The sequence below is a fragment of the Chlamydotis macqueenii genome, chromosome 2 (genome assembly GCF_036417535.1).
Source record: "Chlamydotis macqueenii isolate bChlMac1 chromosome 2, bChlMac1.mat, whole genome shotgun sequence".
In the NCBI taxonomy this organism is placed as follows: Eukaryota; Metazoa; Chordata; class Aves; order Otidiformes; family Otididae; genus Chlamydotis; species Chlamydotis macqueenii.
In genome coordinates, this window is record NC_141557.1 from 95,126,184 (window position 1) to 95,153,205 (window position 27,022).

Here is a 27,022-nt window from a genome sequence, read left to right on the forward strand (position 1 = left end):
TTTACTCAAAATCTGCATCCACCCGTAACTTTAAATTAGAGACCAACATTAAAAAAAAAACATTAACAAGTCTTCCCTTGAAATTTTCATATCATGACAAATGTAAAACTTCTCCAGTGCTTCACCCGTATTTTTAAAAGTGTTCATATTAAGGGTTCAGCTTATATCCACTGGACCTCATTATGCCTTTTTCCACCTTCCGTTATTAATTACTCGTGTATGTAGGTATCTGGAGCATTGGATCACTTCCTGTCTTTAGGGGAAACAAAACACAAAACCAATAACCCAAGCAAAAAACACACACCCCCGCAAAAACCATGAACACCTCAAATTCAAACAAAACCCCCTGTAAAACTCTGTATTTCATACTCCCAGTTGTCAGGTAAACAAACACTGTTCTCCTTCACACATTGCTACAGAGAACATACATCAGCCAAGCACACCTAAACACATATGGACTCAGTCTTATGCACAATTATGATTTGTATCCTTATTGTAAACCTTGTTGTTCACTAAAAAAAACCCAAAACTTTAAATCTAAAAAAAAAAAAAAAATCCAGAGGAAACCAAACTTTTTTTTTTTTTTCATTTTTTAATTTGGCTTCACGCTGAAAATTCAATGTACAAGCCATTCATAAGGAAAATGCCCACTTGGGCAAAATGAGCCATGATTGTATACTACACATCAACACTTGTAGTGTATCATTTAGTTCCCTTTTAGTAAATCATCATACGACTCATCTAGCATAGTTTAAGCGTCTGCATCATTTGGCTCAGTTCATTACACGCCATAGTCCATTTCAGCCTATTAGACAACTAACAAGAACAGAATGCTCAAATTGAGGTATTTCCTTTAAGAATTTACTGATCACTGGTATTCAGAGGTAATGTTAAATCATATAGTTTTAAACATTGAAAAATGTACAAAACCCAAGTTCATTTTTAAAAAATATTATCCTTAAGTCTTCCATGCATGTTAATAAAAAATATAAAAATCAAATTTGTAGCACTGAAGCTATACTCTTCATTCTGCAAAAGTATTTCCACAATTGGAGCCACAAGCTACAGTCATCTTGAGTACGCTACTTGTTTTTGCTGTTCAGTTATGAAGTATAGTCAGTTCAGTGCAAAGGTAATAGTCTATGTACACATACCATAGGAGCCATGGGAGGGAAATTTACAGCAGAAAATATGCATTCAGATTATTATTATCCAGTAGCACTACATATTGTTAGATTTACACTGCATATCCAAGGGCTATTACAATAAAAAGCTTGCAGCCAACATGCGTCTTTAAACACACCAGGTCTGCTTGAGCAGCCTTGAAGCCAACAGCAGCTGTACCACGTAACACCTTGCAAGCGAGTCCCACAAAACAGCTTCCCGCTCTGTCGGCACAGGTTTTCAACTAAAAGCATCCTCTTCATGGCAGTGCCTAACTTGGATTCAGTAGCAATAAGAGAAAATTCCAACATTTGATCATTTAAAAGGTTAACGTTTTTGCTTTTGCATTTAAATTCTCAAGTGTGTTCAAAAACATAGCAATATTTTTTCCAAAATATATAAATTATATCCTCAATGCAAGTTTAACAATAATTCACAAGATCAAAACCACTTTTTTTTTTTCTGAATTATTTCTCAGCTTGTTGATAACTCAATTTTATTCTTCCAAAAAGATGAACTAGTACCTGTGATCAAATTAGAAATGTCTTGCACACCTGGAGAGATGCTGGGGATTACAAAAAGTTGTAGAAAGTGGTCCCATTGAATAGATGCCCATTACTTTCAGCACAGTGCCGCAACACTGAAGCTGTATAGTACTTAATACAAGGTCAGCAGATGCTTAGTCTTGGTCCTCCTCCAGGAAACAAAATCTATCACATCTAAAGAAATGTACTTCTATTTCTACTGATCTACATGGAGCTCTTAATACCCTTACAGCAATTGGAAAAAGCAATATAAACAAATCACCAAATACAAACAACTATATAGACAAGCAGCTGCAATGGTTTTGCTTTTTGTCTAAGTATATACAATTGCTAAGGAATTTAACTTAAGGAATTCTAATCCACAGATTTAAAAATACAATCTCATTTTTAGATGTTTACTCAAAAACTGCTTTTGTAGTCTGGAAAATACAGCACTGGCTAACCTAAATGTCCCTTCTGAAACAGAAGAAATATTTTGCTTGAACTTCATTATAAAAGAAAACATAGGACAAAAATATATACTTAGGGCATACAAGATTTTTACAAGTTTATTTCTTTAGCATTTAAAATACAAAATTGTCTTCATGCTGGATAGTGAATAAAAGACATGTATTTGGGTTTTCCCCATATACATTCATAGACTTCTAAACAACCTATCATCAGATGAATTTCATTTCCAGTACCATGGTAGGATGAAAAGTGTCTGAGCTTCAGCTTTCTTCAGTATCCATGAGGAGACTTTGTTTGCCATCACATTTATAGATGCTGCGTTCGGAACATGGAAGTAAACAGGCACACACTGGAAGTGACATAACGAGTCGGAAGTAAATACAATTTAAGGTTTCATTGTACTCTGTTTCTAAATTTAATTTCTTATTGTTCATAGGAACAAGGAGAATCTCATGAGCTCTTTCAGACCTGCTGTCACCTGGACACACCTGCAATGGTTAAAGTGTGGGAAAAGAAAAAGCAATCCTTTACCTAACAGCAGGCACAAGCTAAAACAGTACGTGGGCCCGTAGCTTTGGGTGGCATTACCAGAAGAGGACTTTGATATTCACCTGCTGCTTATGGCTCAGGGAGAAAAGTCCACAAGTGTCACTTAAGCTTAAGAGGCAGCACGGTCTCCCTCAGGCTGCAGCACACCTACAAAGAACAGTCAGCACAAGCAAGAGCTAGGGATGCAGGCGGCCAGCTGCACAGTGAAAGCTTTGCTGCCATGCCAGCCTTGATGGGCTTGTCTACTTGCTGGTTCAGGATCAGAAATTCAGCCTGATTTTTCTCCAGCTCACACTCTGGCTCAGAACTGGCACTCTCAAATAACGTCCCATTTGTAATAACAAACCAGAATATTACAAAAGTCATTGTGACTTTTCTCTTGCTTCTAACATTCTTCATCAAAGTGAAAAAAATTAAAACTTAACACTATGTCAACAGATTATCCTACAGCACCTTTTTTGAGCTCCCCAAGCTAACCTCAGATGAGCTCTGATGTTCATATGGCCCTGTGCAATTTAGCTTAGAATAAAGAAGCCAAAGTTTTGGGTTTTTTTTACTATGGTGGTAAAAAAAAACCAAAACAAAACCAACAAAAAACCAAAACCAAAACCCGGTTAATTAACAGGAGTAACTTACTCAGGTGCAATCTGTGCTAAGGTGATTCTACTGTTTCCATTCCCAGAGACAGATCATTAGAAAACTGCAAATCTGTCTTTACTGGTTACAGACGGCCTCCTGAAGTCAGCCTGCACAGGAGTACTCTGCTCTGCCACTTTACTAAAGAAAATTGGAATAAAGAGCCATTATCATCACACAAATAGTAAAAATATTTTGCCTAAGGAACTTCTAAGACAATCTAGGCAGTGTGTCAACTGCTGTAAAAAGGTCTCAGCATATTTAACAGAAACATAAACCTTCCATTTTATAAGCCTCTTAAATCCTCTGCTCTCTTGCTATCACCCACTTCAGTTTAATCCCATTACACATGATGAAGCACACCATACCATCTGGGGAAAAAGAAGCTGTTTTCTACAAAACAAATCACTCCTCCACTTCTAAAAGTCAAAGTAATTATTATCCTGAAATAAACCTGAAAGGTTTCCTAGAGGAAGACACTGTCTTAACTTGATCACTGTGAGATGCAGGAAATATTCAGAGACACAGGTCCAGGCACATCTAATGGCTGAGCTCTTTGCTGCTGCGCTCTCTCAGTAGTTTTACCTCAATATTATATAATTTATGCACGTTTTGATCGCAATGTGTTGGTGATGAATGTGTATGTGAATGTGTATGTGAATGTTCACTGCTTAAGCTATAGAACAGAATGATCATGTTTGTTCCTTTGTGGTGGTGCTGGAGAATTTTACATTTAAGGAGATCTTACAAGGTTCCTGTCATGATCTGAGTACTTTTTTTCCAGTCTTCAGAGGAAAAAAGCAGGGAGAGCAGATGAAACCTTGCTGGGTGTGCTGCCAGTGACCTAGACATTACTTGGATACACGATGCTGCAGTACTTTCAAAAAATCATCCTCTGACTGAAGAACAGCTAGCTTAATTTCTGCCTAGCTGGGACTCCAAAATTACCTGAATGACAATCTGAGCCTTCCTGCTCATCTGTGAAATAGATCTTGCAGTTTTGCTGGACTGCTTAATTAATAATTAATTGAATTAATAACTAATTATCAATGGCACTGATGAAAAATTCTTACTTTCCATTTCAAACTTCTTTTTTTTTGTAAAGGATCTAGCCATATTAATTAGGTAATTTAAGTTTTCCAAATTAGCTGAAGTTCAGATACCTAAAAAGTAATAAACCATCTAAAGTGCTTGGTTCACAGGGAACTTCTGTGCTTCAAAATGAGTTTAGGAGCTGAACCTGAGTTTTGCTAACGTAAAACCCTTGGCCAACATATTTCTCATTTCTTCATTCTAGAACACTTATGAAAGTGCTGCTAGAAAAAAAAACCAGAGGCTTCACATTAAGCAGAATGCAACATTTCAGAAGGTCTGATGACCCACACGTTGACCTAAAGGAAAATTATTCTAACTTGGTCAGTTTTTAATCAGATTTTTTTTTTTCTCTTCATCCTAGTTCAGTCCCATAATATAAGCAAAGCTGTGCTTACAGTGTTTTTTCTGAGATCATGGGATCTACAGCATGTGCCTCTCAAGTTCCACAACTTGTATTAAGTTTCGCCTCCCTCTTTTTTTTTTTTTCAAATGAGAATTTAAATGAGAATACAATTTTTGAAGGAGCAGAAAGCAGAACATGACTAGAACAGTTAACATGAAGAGCTGTACTTAGTGCATGGTAATGTAAAAATAGGAAGAACAATTTAATGGCAATACCAAATAAGGCCTTGTAAGGAAACTCATAAATTAATAAAAATGCATCTGCTTTAGAAAATTTATTAAGCTATGCAGATGTTAAAGTGCAACCACCACTTTTCCAGAAAAATGTTTACTACATTTTATGAATAAAAAATATTTCAACCAGTCCAATACTTAAACTAGCTAACAAACCTATTCAGTTTGCATGAAAATATTAATAAACAGCTATGTACAAAACTTAACTATTTACTTCCGGCAGCTTTGCCACTAAAGAGGTTGCACCACTTCCTTACCCTACATGCGTCTCCTTTTCAACCTTCGTGAGCTAAGGATTTAATCTTCAAAGCAGGATTAGCAAACGCACACACAAGCCTGGTTGCTTTTTATCATAGCAAGATCATTCTAGCCACAATAAATGCATTGAAATGTATACTGTAATTCATTGGTATAAAATTAAACGTACAACCTAATTTCTCCGTAAGGTTTACAAATTGCCTATAATGCCTTTTAAGTGTATCTGCTTCCTGCAGTGGACTCCCGAGAAATCTGTAATAGCACTTGCCTTACCGTAGCAGAGACAGTGGTTTAAACATGCTATCCTGGTTTCGGCTGGGATAGTGTTAATTTTCTTCCTCATAGCTGGTATAGTGCTGTGTTCTGGATTTAGGATGAGAAAAAAGTTGATAACACACTCATGTTTTAGTGTAAGCACTGCTCAGCAGCAACTAAGTCTCCTATGACCCCACCAGGCTGGGGGTGCACAAGAAGCTGGGAAGGGGGCACAGCCAGGAAGGCTGACTCAAACCGGCCAAAAGAATATCCCACACCATATGGCATCATGCTTAGCATATAAAGCGGGGGGAGCTGGCCAGGGAGGGGGGGGCCTGCTGCTCAGGGACTGGCTAAGCATCGGTCAGCCGGTGGTGAGCAGCTGCATCGTGCATCACTTATTTTGCAGCAGTATTATTACAATTTTTTTTTTTTAGTTCCTTTTCTGTCCTATTAAACTGTTTTTATCTCAAACCACAAGTTTTGCATTTTTTCTTATTCTCTCCTATTCCACTGGGGGGTAGTGAGTGAACAGCTCTGTAGTGTGTAGCTGTCTGCCAGACTAAACCACAACACATCCTTTGCACCACCTAAACGTTTGCTTTATTTTAGGGGGGGGTTTATTATGTTTGAAGAACTATAAATGAAGAAAAAAAAAGACACTTTTAAGATATCTTTGATGTAATGATTTTCTGTCCTACTTTAAATACATTCAAAATACAAAATATATTTGCTCAACCCTATCAGAATAGCAAAGCTTTGCTGGGTCTCTCATACAATATATAAAAATTCAATTTGATGCAAGAGCTCCACTGACAAGCGATGGCAGTATTACATAAAAGTAGTAAAATGCTCATCAGAAAAGTTAAAAGCCTTCACATTCCTGCTTTTTTGGCATAAGGATCATTTATTAACTTAAATTGTTGCAAAGAACTGAAGTAATTTCTTCATATGTCCCCCTGTAAATTTAAGGGCTGTTAAAATAAAACAATTTGTTTGTAAAATCTGTAATATTTCAATTGAAAGCATTTACACATCAATGTTCAGTGAAGGCGAAAGGAAACTTTCACTTCTACCCTGACACTGCAGCAAACCACTGAAACTTAACTGTCACAGCCCATCTGTTCCACACTCAGCTACCTTTTCAAAAGGCTACTTATGTGGAACTACCAGAACATTTCAGCAGAGTTTGACAGATGAGCTGTAATGAACATCACTGCAGTAATGCAATGTGTTACAGGTCTCAGTCCTTGATAAAGTCCCCAGTTTACCATCCTGTGGTAACATGGCTTTTCTGTCACTATAAGGCAGTCCAATACTACAGCCTTATATTCTACAGATACTAAAATTGCCTGAATTATATTCCCTAATCTCAGCTTTTGTGATATTATGTGTGATCCAACGATGTTTCCATGCAGGCTGATCGGGACTTTACCCTATGATTCAGCCTATTATGTCTCTACCTCTTTCAACAATCTCACAAAAGAGGGAGCATCACAATTTATTACAGAATCTAAGTGTTGTTTCGTGGGGGTTTTTGTGGGTTTGTGGTGTTGTGTTTTGTTTTTGTTTATCTGTTTTTTAAATGTTTGCTTCTACCAGGAGTACTTGCTCACCAAGCAAACAATCTGCTGGTCACTGGCCTTCTTCAGTAGCAGCTCTGGACTGAACTCACTGACACACAAAACTTTCAGTGCCTCTTCACCACACAATGTGGCATTTGTTTAAGGACTCGTCTATTGTAGGCTGCAACACCCTTCAAGCCAAACACTCCGCACAGCTTAGTTGCACACAAGTACAGTTATTACACTCACCACAAGTGGAAAACATCTCCCTCACCAAAATAAATCTGAAAACCAAAGGGTTCATTTGGTTTTCAGAAGACCGATCCCCAAGTTACACACACCATACACGCAAATTAAGTACACTCCTATTTAGCCAACTTCAATAAGCTTTCTCTGTTATACAGATGTGTGCAGAGTATCTCTTCCTATGGAGCTTCTCTTACCCCAAAGTTGTCCATGGGATAGTAAGCTTAACTTTTTTCTTTTTTTCAGACATGTGTCTTGGAGAACTCTATCTCAACCTCTGCACTCAGATTCTCAAGCTCACATACAAAGCAAAGGATGACTACCTTAGACAGCCAGCTTGAGCTGTGTGCCATAAAAAGTATTGTAGAGGAGATGCGATACGCCTAGACTACAGTTCATGTGCCTGCGCCCTTGCATACCAGCTAAAATACATACTGTATAATTACAGAAAGTAGGCCTCAAGACATATCCCTACGACCCTGGGGCATCATCAATAAAATCAAGTGTCTCTTAGTTGTCTGTCTCTTCCATTTTCAAAACCTCCCTTGAAGGAAGGCTCCTCACCTCACCTGGAATAACCCACTCTCCTTAGCTAACTAGGTACATTGTAAGGACATTTTCCTAATACTTTACTCGTCTTTTAAATTAATAACATATAACTATTAACACTGAGAAAAAAAAAAAAGATTGTTCCTATCTTATAGCCACTTTTTCCATATTTGAAGACTGTTTTCACATCTTCCTTTAGCCTCCTCTTCTTTGGATTAAAGAATACTTTTATATCTCTTTTCTGAGTACTTTGTCCTCCACACTCTATCCAGCTACTCTCCATCTTTCTCAGGTGCCCCAACACAGACAGGTACTTCAGGCAAGACCTTATCACATGTTGGTAATACAGAAATAGTATCACACTTCTCACAGGCTATCCTGTAGATGCATCACACTATAATGACTGTCTTTTCTGCAGCAATGACTTAACAGTGCTCAGTTTGTCGTACTCTATACCATCCCTGCCCCAAGATGTTTTATGCAGTAATACCCACTCCCTCGTTTGTGCAGCTGACTCTTCCTACCTAAGTGTAGGTCCTCACATATCTTATTTTTCCAAACCGTTTCTCCTATTTTTCATGATCATTATAACTGAAACCTTGTTTGCCAGTCTGCTGCAGCCCTGTCAGTTTGGCATATGTTACCTACATAAATAAAAAATTTAGTTATTACCTCCAAAGGAGAGCCTACCTCCACATACCCCACAGAAAGTATAATTTCTTCAGTTTTTTTCTCCATATTCTTTCCATTAAAACTAGTTTCAGTTTGGAGACTTGCCACATACAGTTAGAGATTTCTAAGGACACATTCCAATACCCTAATGAGCTTTGAAAACCCTCCTGCTATTTTAAAAAATAATAATAAAAGCATTTGGTACAAACAGATTTCCTCCTGTTAAAATTCCTCCCTTTCAAATCTAGTTTCAAATTACTCTAACATGTGGAAGATTCAAATCTCAACAGCAGTTTTCCCATCACAAAACCATCATATTTTAGCACAGCCCTACAAAATTAGTTCCAGAAATGACCTGAAAGTATTTTTTTGTTTGTTTGGAAGTAGAGTTGCCATCAGAGTTATTTTGTGACAGAGTCCTCCTTCCTGCTCCTTGAGGCTTTTGTCACATTTCCTAATCAGTGAAGCTCAGTGTTTTATAATAATTTAAGTTTTTCCTCTAAGACCTCCATTAGTAATTAAGGCATGTGGCTTTACAAAAGGAAAGATAAGAAACGTTACTAATATAAGTTTTTTAGGCTGTGGTTGTTTTTTTTTTTAAACAGTTCTAAACTATTTTAAGCTTCATATGTTATATGCAGTATATGTAATGTTGCTATAGAGATTTAAATATGATTTCTTCAGGAGATGTGCAATTTGTTGGTCTCTGAAGTAACAGCAACCTTGCACTGATACAACAAAATTTTCATAATGTGTTCCAGGCTAAGTTATCTGTAAAACAGGCTTGCTACAAAAGAAACCTGTGATTCCTGATAAATCTAGATTAAATACAGTTGTGCAAATGCCTCCTATTTAAATGCTGAGTGAACATGATTTGAATTGATTGTAAGAGAAAAGCAGTTTTGTCATATATTTGCAAACAGTATGTGGCATGTCAGTTTGGAAAAAACATCATGTTTAATTGCATCCGGAAGTTTACAGTAGAAAAGTGTTGGGGTGAAGGATAAGGAGCCTTTCCTTTTCATTCTACCATGGAACAGACTGAAAGAGAAACAATTTTGTCATTCAACAATAAAAAGTAATCCTTAACAAGTTTTTGCATTATTGTTTCCCAACTGTTCACTGAAACCAAAACAAAGGGCCAAAATGTGCTTGCCTTGCTCAAGAGAATAATCCCACTGAAATAAACAAGACTGACTATGCAAATACGGACAGCAAAGTTTGGCCCCAAATAAACATTCCCATAACTAGGGAAAACACTAATCACCAAAGTGCACTTAACACCATAGTAGCTACAGTTTCTTTATACATGCACAGTTTTTTGTGCGACACTTTGTACATGAAAATAGCCAATGGAATATAAATAAGTGTGCCGCTTCGTTTTAAATACAAACACTAATAATGAAGCACATTCACATTTTTGCCTTTCAAAGACTTTTTTGAAAAAAATAAGAACACCTTCCCCAAAGTAACCTGGAACATGTTGTTAAATATAGCACATATGATTCATAGAATGGTATTAAGGTAGAAGAACTTTCACACACAAAACCGGTATTTGCTGTATAGTTGGAGTGACTTATGAAAATCCCAAGAAAAGATAATCCTCTCACCAGGAGAGGAAGGTAACAGTTGTAGTGTTAATTCAGTTTCTTCTGCAGGGGCTTGTTTTTATCTTCAGCATTTTCAGGGCTGAAGTCAGTGCAGATACCATTAGGAGCAGAAAGAGATGAAGTCTCCAAGCCACTCTCAGCTCCCATCTGATCAGCATAGAGATAGTCTTCTGCAAAGTGTGGGTGCAATTCAGCAAATCCGTAGAAGTCATCTAAAAAAAATTGTTGTTACACAGAATCAGCTTTTTGAAACAGAAGGACGCTAAATTTGAATACTTATACATATATAATCACATGATCACTTTGGAGAAAAATAGCAGCAGTTAACATAATGCTATCCCCATCGCTTGTTTTAGCTCCTCAGCAGAAGTTTACCACATCCGCAGAGCCAAGATGCAGCAAAGAGTTATCTAAGCCCTCTTAAAACACTTCAGACCAGAACTTAGCTTGTATGGTGAAGGGGTAAACAGGCTCAGATTTGCATTAAAATGCATGAGGAGCACCACATGCCCTGACATAGCATCTCACTGTTACTGGGGGAAGGGTAGAGGCCCTCCAGCTGAGGAACAATGAACAGCAAGAGCAATCATTTCTGAAATCTGGAAAGTCTTTGCAAACATGCCCTTTAATGCTTTGCACTCAATTCTCTTCAACCTAACGGCAGCCGTCAATGCTGCCACCTTCTTTCATGATTTCAACATTTCAGAACTCCTAATAATTTAGATAATTATATTGTGAGCAGATAATTAATTTGCAACACATTATGAAAAAACCCTGATTTTGATGTTGGACACTAATAAGACAATAAAAAGAGCAAGATGGGTTCTTGGGGAGCGGGAAATCCTTAACATCAAGACTTTCCATTTTGTGTTAAAAAATCAGGCACTAAAGCTCTGTCACAATTTGCCCATATGACTGTTTATTCAGATAGGATTTGAACACAAGATACTGTACAGGATCCTAGTCTTTAAGAAGCCATTCTTATAATGCAAACCAACACTGGAAGAAGCTGGATGTGAACATTATCACTAACTCCATCACTTACAGTGTACCATGCACAGCCCACTCAAATTCACTGTGCTATCCCAGGAGAGCTCATGATCAGATGATGCTGTGAGTTCCCTGGAGTTCAGTGCAAATGACAGCTGAAGTAGCTTTTCAGAGGGGTGAAGCCCAGTTCCTCCTGGCACAACTGGGCTGGTGTGGAAGAAGGGAACTACTGCAGCTTTCCGTGTCCACTACGCTCTCTGAGATAGTGTGCTTTTCTCAATATTGCAAAGGGCAAGGGACTGTTATTTATCTCATAGGGGCACTGAAGTTTTAGGTCAACCGTGCCTCTGAACTGTTGCAAAGGGATAGGTGGGGAGAATGCAATAAACATACCTTCATCCTTCTGCAAACAAAAAAAGCGAGTATCCCTTATCCACAGTATATAAGGATCTAAAGTATTTTGGACCCTTTAACTAAAAAAAAGCTGATTATGTTCATGCCATGAAAACCAAAACTATCATCTATGTTGAAAAACCGGTATATACAACAAAAGATTGGTCATATAAATATCCGATAAAGTCCTTCAGGGGAAAAAAATCTTGTTTGAAAATACATACAGCAAAAATTTTTCTTTTGATAATATTTAATGCATGTTCACATTTTTATTTAAAAAAAATCTCATAGCAAAGAATGTGATGAATCTGACCTTTTTCAATAAGGAAACATAGAACGTTATTTTATATGTAACATATTTAACAGTGTTAGTAGTTGCAAGAATACGTTAGAAACATGAGTGCAAACTGGTTCATCAGAATAAGAACAGTTAAGCACATTCAGTGAACCCAACTGAGTACATTATTTTTCTGCACCTAGCAAGGAGAGAGCAATCAGCTATCAGCCTTAACTGTGTCTGGTCAGCAGCAGGAACATGAAAGCATTTCCTTTTTGCACATGGACACTTTAAGCGCATCCCAAGGACCTAGTCCTTCTCACGTGTCATAGTTCAGCCAGAACAATACAAAGAATGTGTGCATTATATTAATAACTATGAAAAAATAGCCTTTTTTTGGGAAAAGTCATTCTGATAGTTAGCCTAATGAAGGTAAGACAAGTATAAAAATTTCAACCAACAGTACCAAAGATGCTCTTACAATCACATTAAGCACAATCCTTTTCACATGGGAAAAGCTAGAATATTTGCTGTAGATGCCATTCTAAGTAATTCTTGAAAAAGCTGCTGTATCTTTTCCAAAAATAATATCAGAAAATATCTTGAAGCAGTTGCTCACAGAAGTACCATATATATCTGAGAGATATATGTATCTCTCTCTCTGCGTCTATATCCAGATCAGCATCCTGACAATGCTACCAGGATCCATCCCTCAATGTTTTACTAGTACTGGATCCAAATGAAAAATCTCAGATTCCAGAGAACCAAATTGAACAGGATACTATTTCTTATAGATCTGAGTAAGTAGACATTTTGAGTCTTGCTGAAACAAGTCCTGAAGATATTAAGAAATATTTATCAAAGTTGTACACAGCAGAGTCCAAAGAAGGACTTAGGATCCCATTTGCCTCATTCAATGGAAACGTCAGACAAGGTGATGTAGAAAGAATGAGCTATTCCAGCATTATTTCTAATCACAGGTCTCATCTTGGAGCTCAAGCTTAAAGCAACTGTGAAGCATCAGACTCCAGGAAAAGACGGGGGTTATGTCTCCCCTTTTCCAGTCAGTGGGAACCTCACCTGACTGCTACGACTTCTCAAATACGACAGACAGTGGCTTAGCAACATAATTTGCCAGTTCCCTCACGACCTGTGGATGCGTATCGTCAGGCCCCATGGACTAGTGCACCTTCAGGTTCCTTAGATGGTCTCAAACCTGCTCTTCCACTACAGCGGGCAGTAGTACAGTTCTTCATTCTCCCAGTGCCTGTTTTTGCCTTCTGTGACTTGGGCAATGTGGCTAGAGCCCTTGTTAGTGAAGACTGAGGCAAAAAAGTCATTGAGTACCTCAACCTTCTCCATGTCCTGGGTAACCAGGTCTCCTGTTTTCTTTTGGAGAGGCCGTACATTCTCCCTGGTCTTCCTTTTATCCCCAATGTACCTAAAGAAGCTTTTCTTGTTGCCCTTGATGTCCCTGGCCAGATTTAATTCTCTCAGGGCTTTAGCCTTCCTTACCTGATCCCTGGCCGCTCTGTATCCCTCCCAGGTTACTTGTCCTTGCTTCCATACTCTGTAGGCTTCCCTTTTGTTTTTCAGTTGGTCCAGGAATTCCTTGTTCATCTATGCAGGCCTCCTGGCATTTTTGCCCGACTTCCTCTTTGTTGGGATGCATCACTCCTGAGCTTAGAGGAGCGGATTCTTGACGATCAACCAACTTTCCTGGGCCCCTCTTCCCTCCCGGGGTTTATCCCACGCTACTTTGCCCAGCAGATGCCTGAAGAGGCCAAAGTCTGCTCTCCTGAAGTCCATGCTGCACTCCCTCCTTGCTGCCCTAAGGATCTTCAATTCCACCATCTCATGGTCACTGCAGCCCAGGCTGCTCTTGAGCTCCACATTCCCCACCAGCCCCGCCTTGTTGGTGAGAACAAGGTCCAGCATAGCACCTCTCCCTGTTGACTCCTCTAACACTTGCAGGAGGAAGTTATCATTCACACATTCCAGGAACCTTCTGAATTGCTTGTGCACTTCTGTGTTGTCCTTCCAACAGATATCAGGGTGGCTGAAATCCCCCATGAGGACCAGGGCTTGTGACTGTGAAGCTGTTCACAGTTCGATACTATGGTTATTGTATTTTTTGTTCTTACCATTAAGACTGAAGACTTAATATTCCTACTTCAAAATCTAACACCCTAGAAAGAGGGAGCGTGTCACCAGACCCCTCTGCTGTGTGTTCCCAAAGTAAGGTCAGTATTCTTCCACTGGAAACAACGTTTTGATTTCTCAGAACTTGTCCGGACAATACCTTCAGAAAAAGCGTAGTCTGAAAAATTTTCACCTCTCCTTTCTCAGTATTTAAGTGCAACAAATCGAGTATATGGAAAGTTGCACATATTCTCAGGAAAGACAAGAGACTGAATATTTATGGCAAGAACTTTCAAGATAGAAATGCAATACCAAAAGTTTCATTTTCATCTTCTAATTCTTAACCACAATAAATTGGACATTTATTCTTACTATTAAGCTTTCAGATATGTTAAAAACTTGGTGCAATGTTTATATTATAAAACCAGCACTTCTCTCAGAAAAAGATCCAAGCAAAGTTTCAAAGAAGTGATGTAAACACCATCCTATTTTGTGGAGCCTCACAAAAGACTACTGTTGACTGCAGGAAATAAAATACTGAAAATGAGAGCTAAGCAGTTCAGCAGCCGCTGCTGTGGCTCAGTGGTCCAGATTTCCCTGTGATGGGAACACACCATGCCACTCAGGGGTAAAGTGCAGATTTAAATGCAACTAAGTGCTATTAAAGATGGATATCAAAATATGAATTATTTCGTAACTCATATGAACTGGTCTGAGTTCACTTGTATACTACGTCAAATTTAGCTATTCTCAAACAAAGTGTGCCAAAATTAAGAGTTCTGCTAGGCTTACCAACTTAGATTTTGTTCTGGTGTTTTTGAATCTGGTGATGCGGGGGCGGGGGGCGGGCAGGGAAGAAGAGCTGAGCCACAATCCAAATGAGTTGAGAGAAAACAAGGAGCAACAGAGACAGGAAGAAGGCAATAATGTAGGATGGACATGGAAATGCTGGGCATGTGACAGATGAGAGGTATAGAAGGGAAAGGGGTAGTACAGCAGGAAGCAAGGAGGCAAGATGTAGCAGTCAGGATAAAAAGAGGAGGGCAGCAGCAATAATTCATGTTCCAATATATCTAAAATAGTTCTTTAGTTGAAGCTTTACATACATATTGTATAATTGAAACAGGAATGACTAGTGCACAAATTGTGATTTAATAACACTTACATCTTAATTTGTAAGATTTCTACCAATTAAATACATACTGATTATCCTGAAGAAAAACCAGTAAAACAGGGCATTTCATAAGTGCTTCTACTGGAGATATGTGGTATGTTGGCTATCAATAACTCAGTTCATACTTAAAGGATAGACCTAAATTTAGAACCTTATAGCCTAAAAGATGAAGAATCTGAAGTAACACACAAATACTTTGATTCCCAGCATAATCTATTCATCCAGATCTCAATTTTTCAAATGCAACTTCCTCGCCTCCATATCACCTGCATTACAGATTACATATTGAGCAGTCTGGTTAACAACACCTCCTCATTTCCCACCACTCCCCCTCCCCCCCACCCCTCGTGACTTATTTTCAAACAGGCTGAGAAATTATTATAGGAGTAGAAGGTCTTTTATCCCCCTATATTCTGGAAGGGCAGAAAGAGTGGGGAACATATACAAGAGACAAAACAACAGGACAGAGCTAAGAGAGCCTTCTTAAAAATACATATTCACATGCATGGAAGTCACAGAACAGAATATGCAGAAAGAGCTAATCCAGGTATGTCTGACTTAACATGGAAGGGAAAACCTCTGAAAACATGTAAACATGACATTTGATATTAAATGTGAAACATTTTTTTTAAATGTACATTTAATAAAATCCCTGCAGACTAAGTAAAGTCAACAAATCAACTGAAAAAGGTAAAGTTTAATAAAAAAAAAAAACTTGTTTGCACATCAACATGAGTTCAGACAACTTTGATATTTTGTGACACTTCAGACACACTTAAAATACTTACCATACGTAATCTCTCCCTTTTCTTCTTCATCTACAGCTCTAAAAAGATGTGTAACATTAATCTGTGACACACCCATGGCAGTCTTCAGAATATGAGCTAAATCATCTTCTGTTATAGTTCCATTTTCTGACTGGTACAGCTATGAATCAAGACAGCAAGATACATCATTGCAAAGCTGAATGCTAGCTCCTATGAACATCACCACACTAAGAAATAATGCAAAATTAAAATTTGGTATTGGAGTCACTCTCAAATTGATTTGATCGACTATGCATTTCTGATTAGCCTGCGTAAAAGAACATTGATTATTAGTTCACCTGTGTACGCTTAGGAAGTAAAGCTTGCTATATTCAGAAAAAAAAGTTTACATGCCTAACCACTGGAATTTCAGTAATATTCACAGACAAGACTTTACAACACTAACATGTTTTGCAGATATGTAACTTAGTCCATTAAGCTAGGTGTCCAAACTCAAAGAGAGTCTGTGGAATCAGGAGATATATTTAGGTCAGCCTAAAACAGATACTGTTTCCACTTGGTCAGATGTAAAACTCAAGACTGCTTTGACCAAAATCCAACTGATTTGACAGCCAGTTTACATAAGATGCCTACATCTAAATGGCACTGTATTAATCAGAAGAATCTTATTCCATACAGTGATGGACCTATAATTTTCGACAAATACTTATTCTAGAAAAATAATAATTTGCATATTCTTAAATCCTAAAGCAAAGAGTTTCCTCACAGAAAGACTTAGCTTTACTACTGACAGGAAATTGATAACTAAAAATAATTTCTTGTAGTCTCATTCTATCTTTGTATATTCACAGTGTTTTCCCCTGAAAAAAAAGGACCCAAGTATTTCAAAACATCTCTAACAAATACAGCTTCATTAAACTTTCTAAAATAACTCAATTTGCCTGTGCAATGGAAATTGAGAGAGAAGAGTTTTTGAAACATCCTTGTCTCATTTTCAAGCATGACAACACTGCGAATATTGAATCATGTAAAAAATGCTATTTTGGAAACTTCCTTTTAGCTTCTCTACATGATTGATAAGGTGGGAACTGATGAGATTGAACAAAATAAGCATTAAGGATGTATTTTTTCACACACACAGAAGTTGCTGTCACAAGACAGCACGTGTCAATGAATAAAAACAGTCAGTGGAACAAAAATTAAAAAAAAAAAAAAAAAAAGAAGTAGTTCTGTAGAAGACAACATTCATGCTCAAACCAGGAATGTCACTTTGTCCTCCCTAGCACCTAACCTGCACACTGTTTCACAAGGAGCAGGGGCAAGGACAAGACACTTGTTTAATAAAACTTGCTATATTTTCACAGATCAAGTAGTCAGAAGGTGATACCTGAAGGTAATGCTCACAAGCTCATACTGGCAAGATTTACAACACCCTTTAGTTTCCTTAGCAATTAGGAAGGGAGGATGTCTAGCACTTACACTGCAGTGCTACTCTTAGACTCGGTCGCCATAATCCCCCCTTCTCTTGTAATTGCCCAGCGCTTTACAACTCTAGTGGCCCAGTAATCCCTATTTTTCAAGTTCTTCAGCCATACACTAAACACTTCCACTTTGAAAACTTGTTCAGCTACGTGAAATGTTGCACTTTATCCCTGAAAACAAATGATAAAGTGCTTTCCAAAAAGTAGCACATGGCAGAGGACAGCACCTGCACAAAGGCACACATTCATGAACTGGCTAGATCCTCCAATGGCTCCCAGTAAGTTGTGTGGCTGTCTTCCTGTGCACAAACTCAGGACAGGGGGAAAGAAAGGAGAGAGTTTAAAAAACCCAAACAAATAAGGTTCTCTTTCCCTTTTTTTCTGGAGTGAAAAAATGTGAGCAAAATTTCCTCAAGACTTTTTTTAAACTCTTCCAATCATCGCTAGCACAATAAAATGAGCCATACCTGCTTCCCCTTGCTGAGTGTTTCCCCTTCTTAGTCCATGCATAGAACTTCTTTGCAGTTCTACAGTTAACTCTGTACTTTGCAATTAACCAGGGAACTCACAATTATGCATGATGAGTTGAAGAACAGAGCAGATAGTAAAGAATAGAACTTTTCTAGGAAACAGTTCTATTAACTTAAATGTAGGTGCTTCCAAAAGGAAAATAACCACCCAATCTAAGCTGTTCTTTCTCTAAAATGGTAAAAGTATACTGCACGTTATGCATCATGACAGTCAAATTTTACTGAAATACAAAAGCCAACTGGAAGTTTACTTTAAGCTCGTTAATTTTAGTATGAAGATAGAGAGCTGACCAAACAGTGCCCGACCATTTCTCTATGCCATTATATAGATCAAAGAGACTAAGGGCAGAGACTCTTCTGCTTTTCTGTCAGAAGTAGCAGTAACTGCAGCTGTTAGACACTGATTTCCCCCCATATTTCTAGGAACTAAATATTTTTGTTCCTTCCTCCTTTGTCAAATCTGTTTGATAGTGGCCGAAGGGTAAAAGTGATAGATGTGAACACTGAACACTCACAGGAGCCTCATTTCTTTAGCAAAACAGAGTTAAGAGAATAATACAGGTATGCTGAAGAATGTGAAAAACAACTGCACAGAAGATAGCACTGCCATGTAGTACCATACTACTGAATGTTCCCAACTTTATGCACTCAATAGTGAAGACAGCATCACGAGTTAGCACTTCCCAGTTTCAAACACTAAAGACCACATGAGTTGAAGGCAAGGGGAAAAGATGATGCAGGATGCAGAGTTTGCGTGTTGAAATAGCAATATTAAATAAATAAATTAAAAAGTAACAAACCAAGGTGTCAGACAAATCCACCAGAGTGGCAAACATTAAGTATTACTGCTGTCACTTTCCCCAAAAGCCTGCGTTAACCATTTATGCTGACACTACAACAAACCACCGAGGCTAGAACAAGATCAGGAGCATTTCTGGGAAGCATAAAGTCTGGGCAGAGACTGCAGGACCAACATAGAAACATGCTAAGACTAAGAGGGAAGAAAATCTTATCAAGAAGATAAAAAGAGGTAAAATAAATTAATCTCTATTAACATGTAGGAAGAGTTTTAAAATATTTAACTCAAAAAATAAGATTTGCTTGAAATATGATAAAAGTAGTAAGCATAATTCATTAGCCTTTAGTTTAGAGGCATCGCTACAAAAGACTTCAGGTTTGAGACTCAATGTGCTGAAAAGGATTCTACAGGTGTTCCACAGGGAACAATTTCAAACTGCAAACTTCCATAATTTTACACAACTGAAACTTGCAGTGCATTCCCTCTGCACATGGCCTCTTAATCTAACTTTCCATTAATGTTACTTTAAAATGTAATTAAGTATTAAAAAGGTATGTGAAACAAGCTTCTGTTAAGTCTAATGGTAATATTAGTAATTTCTAAAAATAAGTAAACTACATAGAGGAAGAAAATGCTGCTTACCTGAAATGCCAACTGAATTGTTTCCAGAGTTTTAGATGGCTTACATACAACTGACAGAGCAATGACGAATTCGCGAATGTCAATTATGCCATCTTCATTCTGTGAAAGAAAACCTCACCTCAATATGCTGCAATTTGTCTGAGAACTGTCAGAACTAACTAACTGTTGCTAAAGATGCAGAATATTCAGAAAGATCATTACATATACCACTGTGGGAAAAGTCTCGCTGAAATGGAATCACATCAGTGCAAGAACCTGGGTCAAAGCTCTGCAGGCCCGTTGCAGAGTCTCAGTCAGAAGTCATAATTCAAAGTTTCTTGGAAGATAGTGCTGCTACTATCACCCTGCACTTGCATATTTACGCTTTTTACGTTAAACCATCTGAATTAATGGATTGAAACTAAAATTGGAAAACCAGATGGCAAGGTAGCCTAATTTAAGCCCTGAACAGATGACATCTGCTCTTTGGTCTAAGAGAAAACATTGTGGACATATCCACCTCCTGGTCCAAACAGCACCTCACCTAGACAAAGATAACAGTCATATCCCCATTCTGACTGATTGCCAGAGGAATGAAAAACTGGCTCATTTGCCAAGTTCCTTCAGGTTTAAGGCATCCTGGAAGAACAAGTGATTTATTTACGAGGTAAGTGAAATATCAGGTAACAGACACTGCATTCAGTTGCAACAAGCAGCAGCAGAGGTTTAGCCTGAACCCATCTTTCTTCCTCTTCATATTTTGCATCTAGAAAGATAATCAGTTTTGTTCAACTGATACTCCTTTTACCTTCTACCTGAGTAAATGCTTTTATTTAGCTTATGATAGGTGCTCTTACCTTGCTGAAAGGGAAATGCAGTAAGCAAACAGTGTGATGAAGTGCTCAAAAGCACTTAGCACTGGCCCAGATCAGACCTCAGGGAATTCAGCTGGAACGGAATTAGGCTAAAGCAGAGCCTACCAAAAGTAGTACAATTTTTAAACATGATGTTGTTTCTTACCTCATCAAAAAGCGCAAACATACTTTCTAATGTGTGAGAAACTGGAAATTCCAAGTATGCTGAAAATTCTTTAAGATCAACCTTTTCTTTTTTCATTTTCATGGCACTTGTAGCATATTTATCAAGATCATCTTCAAGTGTTTCTGGCTTCAGCCTAGAAAACATAGTATTTTTGCACATTTTAAACATAAACCCAGTTTTAACAACACAAGTTTCAATATACTAAATGAAGCAATGGATGATAACGGTGTAAAACATTACAAAATCTGTAATCAGAATTACCAAGAAACCTTATTACAAAATAATGTATTCCTGTAATTAAGGCTCCCATTAGTTCTTGAACTGTATTAGAAATTGCTGTAAGGGCTTAGGAACCCTTGTCATAAACTTGGGTCCTTTATTCTACCTTGATTATTAGCTGTATGCATAAGTGGCTCAACATAAACAAGAAACAGTCTAGAACTAGCAAATAAATACCAGGCATGGAGAACTAGGTGGGATTTAGGTCACCTGAAAATGGCTGTATTGTAGGACTGTAACATAAACCAATTATGTTTCCAAATTTACTATTAGAAAATGCTGTAAGGGCTTAGGAACCCTTGTCATAAACTTGGGTCCTTTATTCTACCTTGATTATTAGCTGTATGCGTAAGTGGCTCAACATAAACAAGAAACAGTCTAGAACTAGCAAATAAATACCAGGCATGGAGAACTAGGTGGGATTTAGGTCACCTGAAAATGGCTGTATTGTAGGACTGTAACATAAACCAATTATGTTTCCAAATTTACTGGTGTCACTGAACAGGAAAGACCTGATAGATCTTGCCTAAAAGAAATCAGGGATTACATAATAGCGATTATACCGTTAATCCTGTTTGTCAGTCCTCATTTTTCAGATTCAGTCTGGAGTTGAACACCGTCAGAAGGTGACCCAAAGTTACAGCAATTAATACAGCTAGAGAAATTCCCTCAGTCCTTCTGATTGATAAATGAACAGCTTCATATTTATGCAGATATCTGCTACATGGTGGTTGGTTTGTTTGTTTTTTTTCTTCCCCCCCCCCCAAGTGAAGTTGTCTGTTCTCGCTTTGCTAAAAAGTCTTACTATCAATATAATAAATGGTGCTGCAGGTATGTGAGGAAAAGTAAATTCCCTCCTTATACAACATCAACCAAATCTTGATCAGCAGGTTTCCTCTGAACTGATTTAGGATAATGTGGGCATTCAAACTTTGCAGTTTGAAGACAGAAGAAGCCAATAAAGTTTTCTACAATATTTTTCTGCAGTTGTCTGTTTTGCTGTTTGCTGCTGCAGACAAGGAAAAGCAGTTATTTGCAGAACTCACAAGCTCACACCAGAACTGTTCAGACTGCAGCTGCAACTCCACAGCAACTTCCTCTCAGAGGCAAGAATGAATAAAATACTTAATACCAGCATTCTCAGGAATTTCTGAATAAAGATATCAGCTCCACACCTTGACTGCTTGCTGAAATGACACTTCCTGAAAATCACTGCTTTTAAGTAAAAGCACAACTACTAGGCTGTCTGCCATTACCTAAGCTGACTTACCAAAAATATACTAACTGAACCATGCCAAGCTCTGTATTTTGAATTATAAGACCTCAACATGCACTAATTCTCCCAGAGACCCATGGCCCCCACAGAACATTCGTATGTTCTCCATCTTAGCACTAAAGCACCTATCTTAAGTTTTGGTCGTAGACAGTATAAGAAGAGCAGTGGAACATTTCATTGCAAACATTAATTTTGCATGATCAAGTAGAGAAGTAGCAGGAACAATAACAAAGGAATCCATGGGAGATTTGAGATGCACACAGAACTCAGCTTCTCACATGCAGGATTATATATCAGTAGTGTTCACAGATGATACATCCTCACTGAAGTAGCTGAAATGTATTTTAACTGTAGGATGAGGACAGCTGGCATCAGAATTCTCCCTTGAGATAAGTCACCAATGACACAGAATATGCAGTCTAACATCTGTCTCTACATCAGAGAGATTTGTTTGGCAATTAATTTACTCAAAATTCACCTTCTAGAACTGATGGAGTATTCATTTGGTGAGCAGTATTCAAGACACTTCACCAGTTAATTAAGTCCAAAAAGCTAAAAGGTTTGAAGTAAAAACCTTGTACAGAAAGTACCGTGGCTTAGCATGAATCTTGCAGACACCTTGTGGTTTGGGTTTTGTAAATACAGAGGGAGATGTGAGTCAATCTCAAAAAGAGTATGTGGATCAGTAAGGCAAACATTGCTTCAGTTTGAGTCTGACTGCATTGTACTTCTAGTAATCCAAGCTGGGCTTACTTCCATATAGCCCTTTCAGAATATAATTGATATGTGGATGACCATGACCTACTCTGCTGAAGTCTTTTGAAGCCAAGTGTTCCAAATCCCACAAGAAGTTCTGAAATGGCTGGAATGACTCAATTCCTTTAAAATTGCCAGTATTACCCCAATGGAGGCTATAAAAGCTAGAAAGCCAAAAGCTGATATCTTTGCTCATGACATCATGCTTGTTTGCCTAATGGCTTCCATGCAGGCTGTACAATACATAACATTATTTGTTGTTGTGGTGTTTTGCTTCATTTTTTAGGCCAATGCACACTGAAGAGAACAAAAGGTCATTTCCAAGTCCCTGAAGATGGAAAGGACATTTTTCAAGATTAATAGCTCTGAAGATTAAGTCCTTCATAGCAGACTTCACAAGGAAAATCAGATTCCTGAAGGTAGGACATTCTCAGCATAATTACCACTATTTTTAGGAAGTGAGATATCTTACCTCCTTAAAGCTAGTTTTAGCTGCATTTGACTATTTGAAAACAAACTCCTCTCTTGCATGCTGGGAACCTGCCAAAAACCCTCTAGTGTCTAACAGAGCTGCAAGTTGCATAAGAACAGCTGGATCTTGTAGCTAGCTACTGTAAACTGCAAGCTCAAAGAAACATGCCCTAAGCCAGAAAAGCATAATACATTCAGTTTATATACATAATACATTATGTAATGTCAATACATTATGTCTGCTGATGTACTTCTGTGCAACTTCGTGTCATAATGGAGAAAGCATACTGAACAGGTGCAAAGCCAACCTGCCAAATACTTTGGCACACCCTGCCTTGATCCACAAGGCAGGAATTACCATGGTTGGTATTTGCTATGTTAAGGCTGATCTGTGGTCACCTCCTGTAATGGACAGTATTGCTTTTATCACGAATGCAGATGGACAACATCCTCCAAGGGTATTTTTCCTCTTATAGGCAATCCCTGAACACTCTGAAGTCAGGGCACTGTTAGTTAGCTGTGAGGGGTTACTTCGGGGATGCAAAGCTCTACCCTGGCTCTAGCTCTGGACCACCATTTCAGGCACACATGCACAGCAGAAATTTGCGTTGCAGTCTGGATGGTAAAGGCTATCAAGCAAGAATAGACCAGCAACAGCCCTATGAGGCCATTATCTCCTCCTTGTGGATCCTGCAACCCTACAGGGGCATTGCCTAGTAGGATCCTCGGGGCCAAGTGGATGAGATGATATTGGAAAGTTGCAGTCAGAATGGAACTGCTGTTTAATTCAGGTCATTCTTATCAAAATATTATGGCTTTTAAGAGACAACAGAATTTATACAACTCAAGTTTACTAACACTCTATTTCACCAGGGCCAGGGAGTGTGTAAGGAAGTAAACCTTGCAGGCTTGCTAAGGCTGTAGGACATTCTTCCAGGGCAGACATCACTAGTACCCACCATATGGATATAAGACATCAATAATACTCAGGCTCAGGAAAGCAAAGTAGACAGTTAAGGATCCCAAAAGAATTAAAAAATAAATTGTTGCTCGTTGTTAAAGATAAAAATTACTGAACAAAAGTAAGCCTACTGAGAAAGCTAATAAATCTAGAAAGCAAGAACAGGAGATTTTTCTGAAATCTGACCTGAAAAAGATGATTAGGTACAAACCATACCTTTTAAAAAAGAGGACATAATCAAAGACATACTGTCTTCAGTGAAAAGTTCAAAGAACCTCAGAGTCTGTGTACTAAATGCAAACACCAGGTCAAGAACCTGTCAAACCAAAGGCTTTTGCTCCACACGTATACCAACAATGAAATGCACATTCACCATGACACCATATTATATTCTTGCTGGAACTTTCCGTACTTATTACTTTTTGATGCGCAAAGTGGAAGCCAACTACTATACTGGAAGAGATTATGTGCTGTCCTGTACAAGTATCAGTGCTGCCTAGCCTCCAAAAAAAAAAAAATAAAAAATAAAAATCTTTTTTTAAAGAATATTTACCAAAAAGACTTCAAATTAAGAAGAAAAAAAATCAGGAAGTATAAAACATTTACTTAACTAAAAGGATGTGAGACACATCCACCCTTGACAGGTGTTCCAAATCACACCTGGGGTTTTAAAAGTGAAGAATCTGGGAAAAAAACAACCAGGAAGCAATTAAGTAAATAACGCAGTAGCAGAGTATTGAATGCTAACAAATTGAAGGGTAGATAGAGAGAGCAGATCGGTTAAAAAAATAAAATAAAAATCAACCACAGGATAAGCAAACAGATGACCCTTAATCTGGCTAAAAGTCTATGAGGCTATCAATACCACCCCCTCTTGCTCGCCCCAAAAGATGCAAAAGGCTTGGACCACTAGAATTACTTGAGCAAAATCTCAGGTTACATCAAGACCTGATTTTATAAGCCTCATCTAACAGCAAGTAGAGCACAGTCACTATAAAAAATTTCTACTTTGGATTGCAGTATGTGTCACATTTGGGTTTTTAAAATTTTCTGATGAGAGGAGAGAAACCTCTAGTGTTCAGAAAAGAAAACAACTACAACTGAGAATAACCACAACTAAAAAAAAACATAATTAGAAAATCATTTGACTGAAAAACTGGGAGTTATCTGGGGAGCTACTGATGGTCTAAAAGCCACGCTTCCATAAGAAAGGGAAACAACAATTAAGGCTGGAAGGTCCATTTAATTCATGAGCAAAGTGAATGTAGGAACTGGAATGGACACAAGTTTGAGACAATAGGAGCAAATAAATTAAAATAATCTCCTTGCAGGGAACTATCCTGGAACAGCTCCTAAAAAGATGGAGATGAGACTTAATTATACTTTATTAGCGCTTTGTGAAGAAGAAGATACCCGAAGAGGTCTTTAATAAGGCACAAAATCCAAAACAAGCTTCAGTGTCTAGAACACAGTAGCAGATCCAGTTAGAGTACAAACAGAGAATCAGTTTAAACAGTAGGGTAATTAATTGTGGAATAAATCAAAGGAAGCAGAGGATTTACAATGTTTGAAAGCTACAATAAAGACCGCATATAGCTTCGTAATCAGCTCATTGGTTAGACATAGATTAGATCATCAAGCTCAGCAGAAGAATAACTGCTTGAGGACTCATGAATGCAGAATCTGGGAAGATGAGACCAAAATAAATTGATCTCATTGATATAGCAGTCATATTACTACAGAGTTCAGTACGAGGCAGCTGAGTTCAGACATCTGTAACCTGGCAGCTATATAGCTGTGTTAACAGAGCTCAAGCTCTGCATTAGATGAAGCATGAGAAGTCACTGCTGTGGCTTGTGGCTTCTGGATTGGATCCCATCCAGCTGAGCACAGACTAAGCAAAATGTACAGACCATGTTAATGAATACTGTAGATACATAACGTGAATAGAAAAAAAAAAAACAAAAACAACAAAAAAACCAACTCTCCAGTGTAGCAAACTGAGATAACTTGGATTTCAAAGAATCTAAACAAAAAACAAGCCTGGATTTGCCTTACTATAAAAACTTGCATGGAAAACTGGATGTTAGCTTTAAGGTATGTTATTTCTCAAAAACAAGTATTAAGACTGGATGCAAAATCCAGTGGATAAAATTTAGTGTTCCAGTTATTCAGGGATGTGACTGGATGAACTTAATGCCTCCTTGGCCTCAAAACCTTTGAATAAACAGCAAAATAACTGCACTGCCATCAAACGTGCATTAGAGATGAAGTCATATTACAGTCTTCATCCTATTGTGCCAGAAAAATACCATCGTAATAGCTGCCTTACTGGCACATACCCAAATCAAGACAGGATAATATTTCATCAATGTACAATTGCTCAAACCAGATCAAGAACATCTGGGTTGTGGGAAACCTCACTCACAAATGCACATAATTGTTTTAGAGGCCAAAACAAAAACTCAGAAAAGTATAATTTGAAAGAACAGCTTTAAATTGAGCAGACATAAGCCAGACAATTTAACATGAGGATTAAACTGAATCCTGGGATAATCAACTACATATTAAGAGATGTGGGTGGTATTATGGGTTAGGTTTTTGTTTGTTTGTTTTTGTTTTGTTTGCTTTTTTTTTCTTAGTACTGTAAATTCATAGCCTTTGGAATAAAGCAAGAATCTTTGTTGCCCCTTAGAAGCCTCTCCTATCCTACTGGAAATCTTTTCAGACAGAGGGTCTGACAATGAATTAATATAAGTTTGTCATCTGAATGCATAATATATGCCATCCTATATCTCCAACAGATCTCTCTTTTTTTTTTTCATTTATGTACA

General features: G+C 37.9%; 1 protein-coding gene across 2 annotated transcripts in view; it reads right to left on the reverse strand.

Moving 5' to 3' along the window:
* Positions 1 to 2,226: 2,226 nt before the first annotated feature.
* LPCAT1 (lysophosphatidylcholine acyltransferase 1) overlaps positions 2,227 to 27,022 on the reverse strand; it is a 67,236-nt gene continuing 42,440 nt past the window's right edge. The window contains exons 11-15 of one of the 2 annotated variants that reach the window (XM_086740474.1): positions 20,425 to 20,578; positions 19,426 to 19,524; positions 15,995 to 16,133; positions 10,231 to 10,442; positions 2,227 to 9,661 (exon numbers count right to left, since the gene is read on the reverse strand). In XM_086740474.1, coding sequence (XP_086596600.1) covers positions 10,258 to 10,442; positions 15,995 to 16,133; positions 19,426 to 19,524; positions 20,425 to 20,578 — 577 coding nt within the window. In that variant the 3' untranslated portion in view covers positions 2,227 to 9,661; positions 10,231 to 10,257. Of the gene's footprint in view, positions 10,443 to 15,994; positions 16,134 to 19,425; positions 19,525 to 20,424; positions 20,579 to 27,022 lie in introns of both variants that reach the window. The other variant, XM_086740473.1, reaches the window with a different exon arrangement.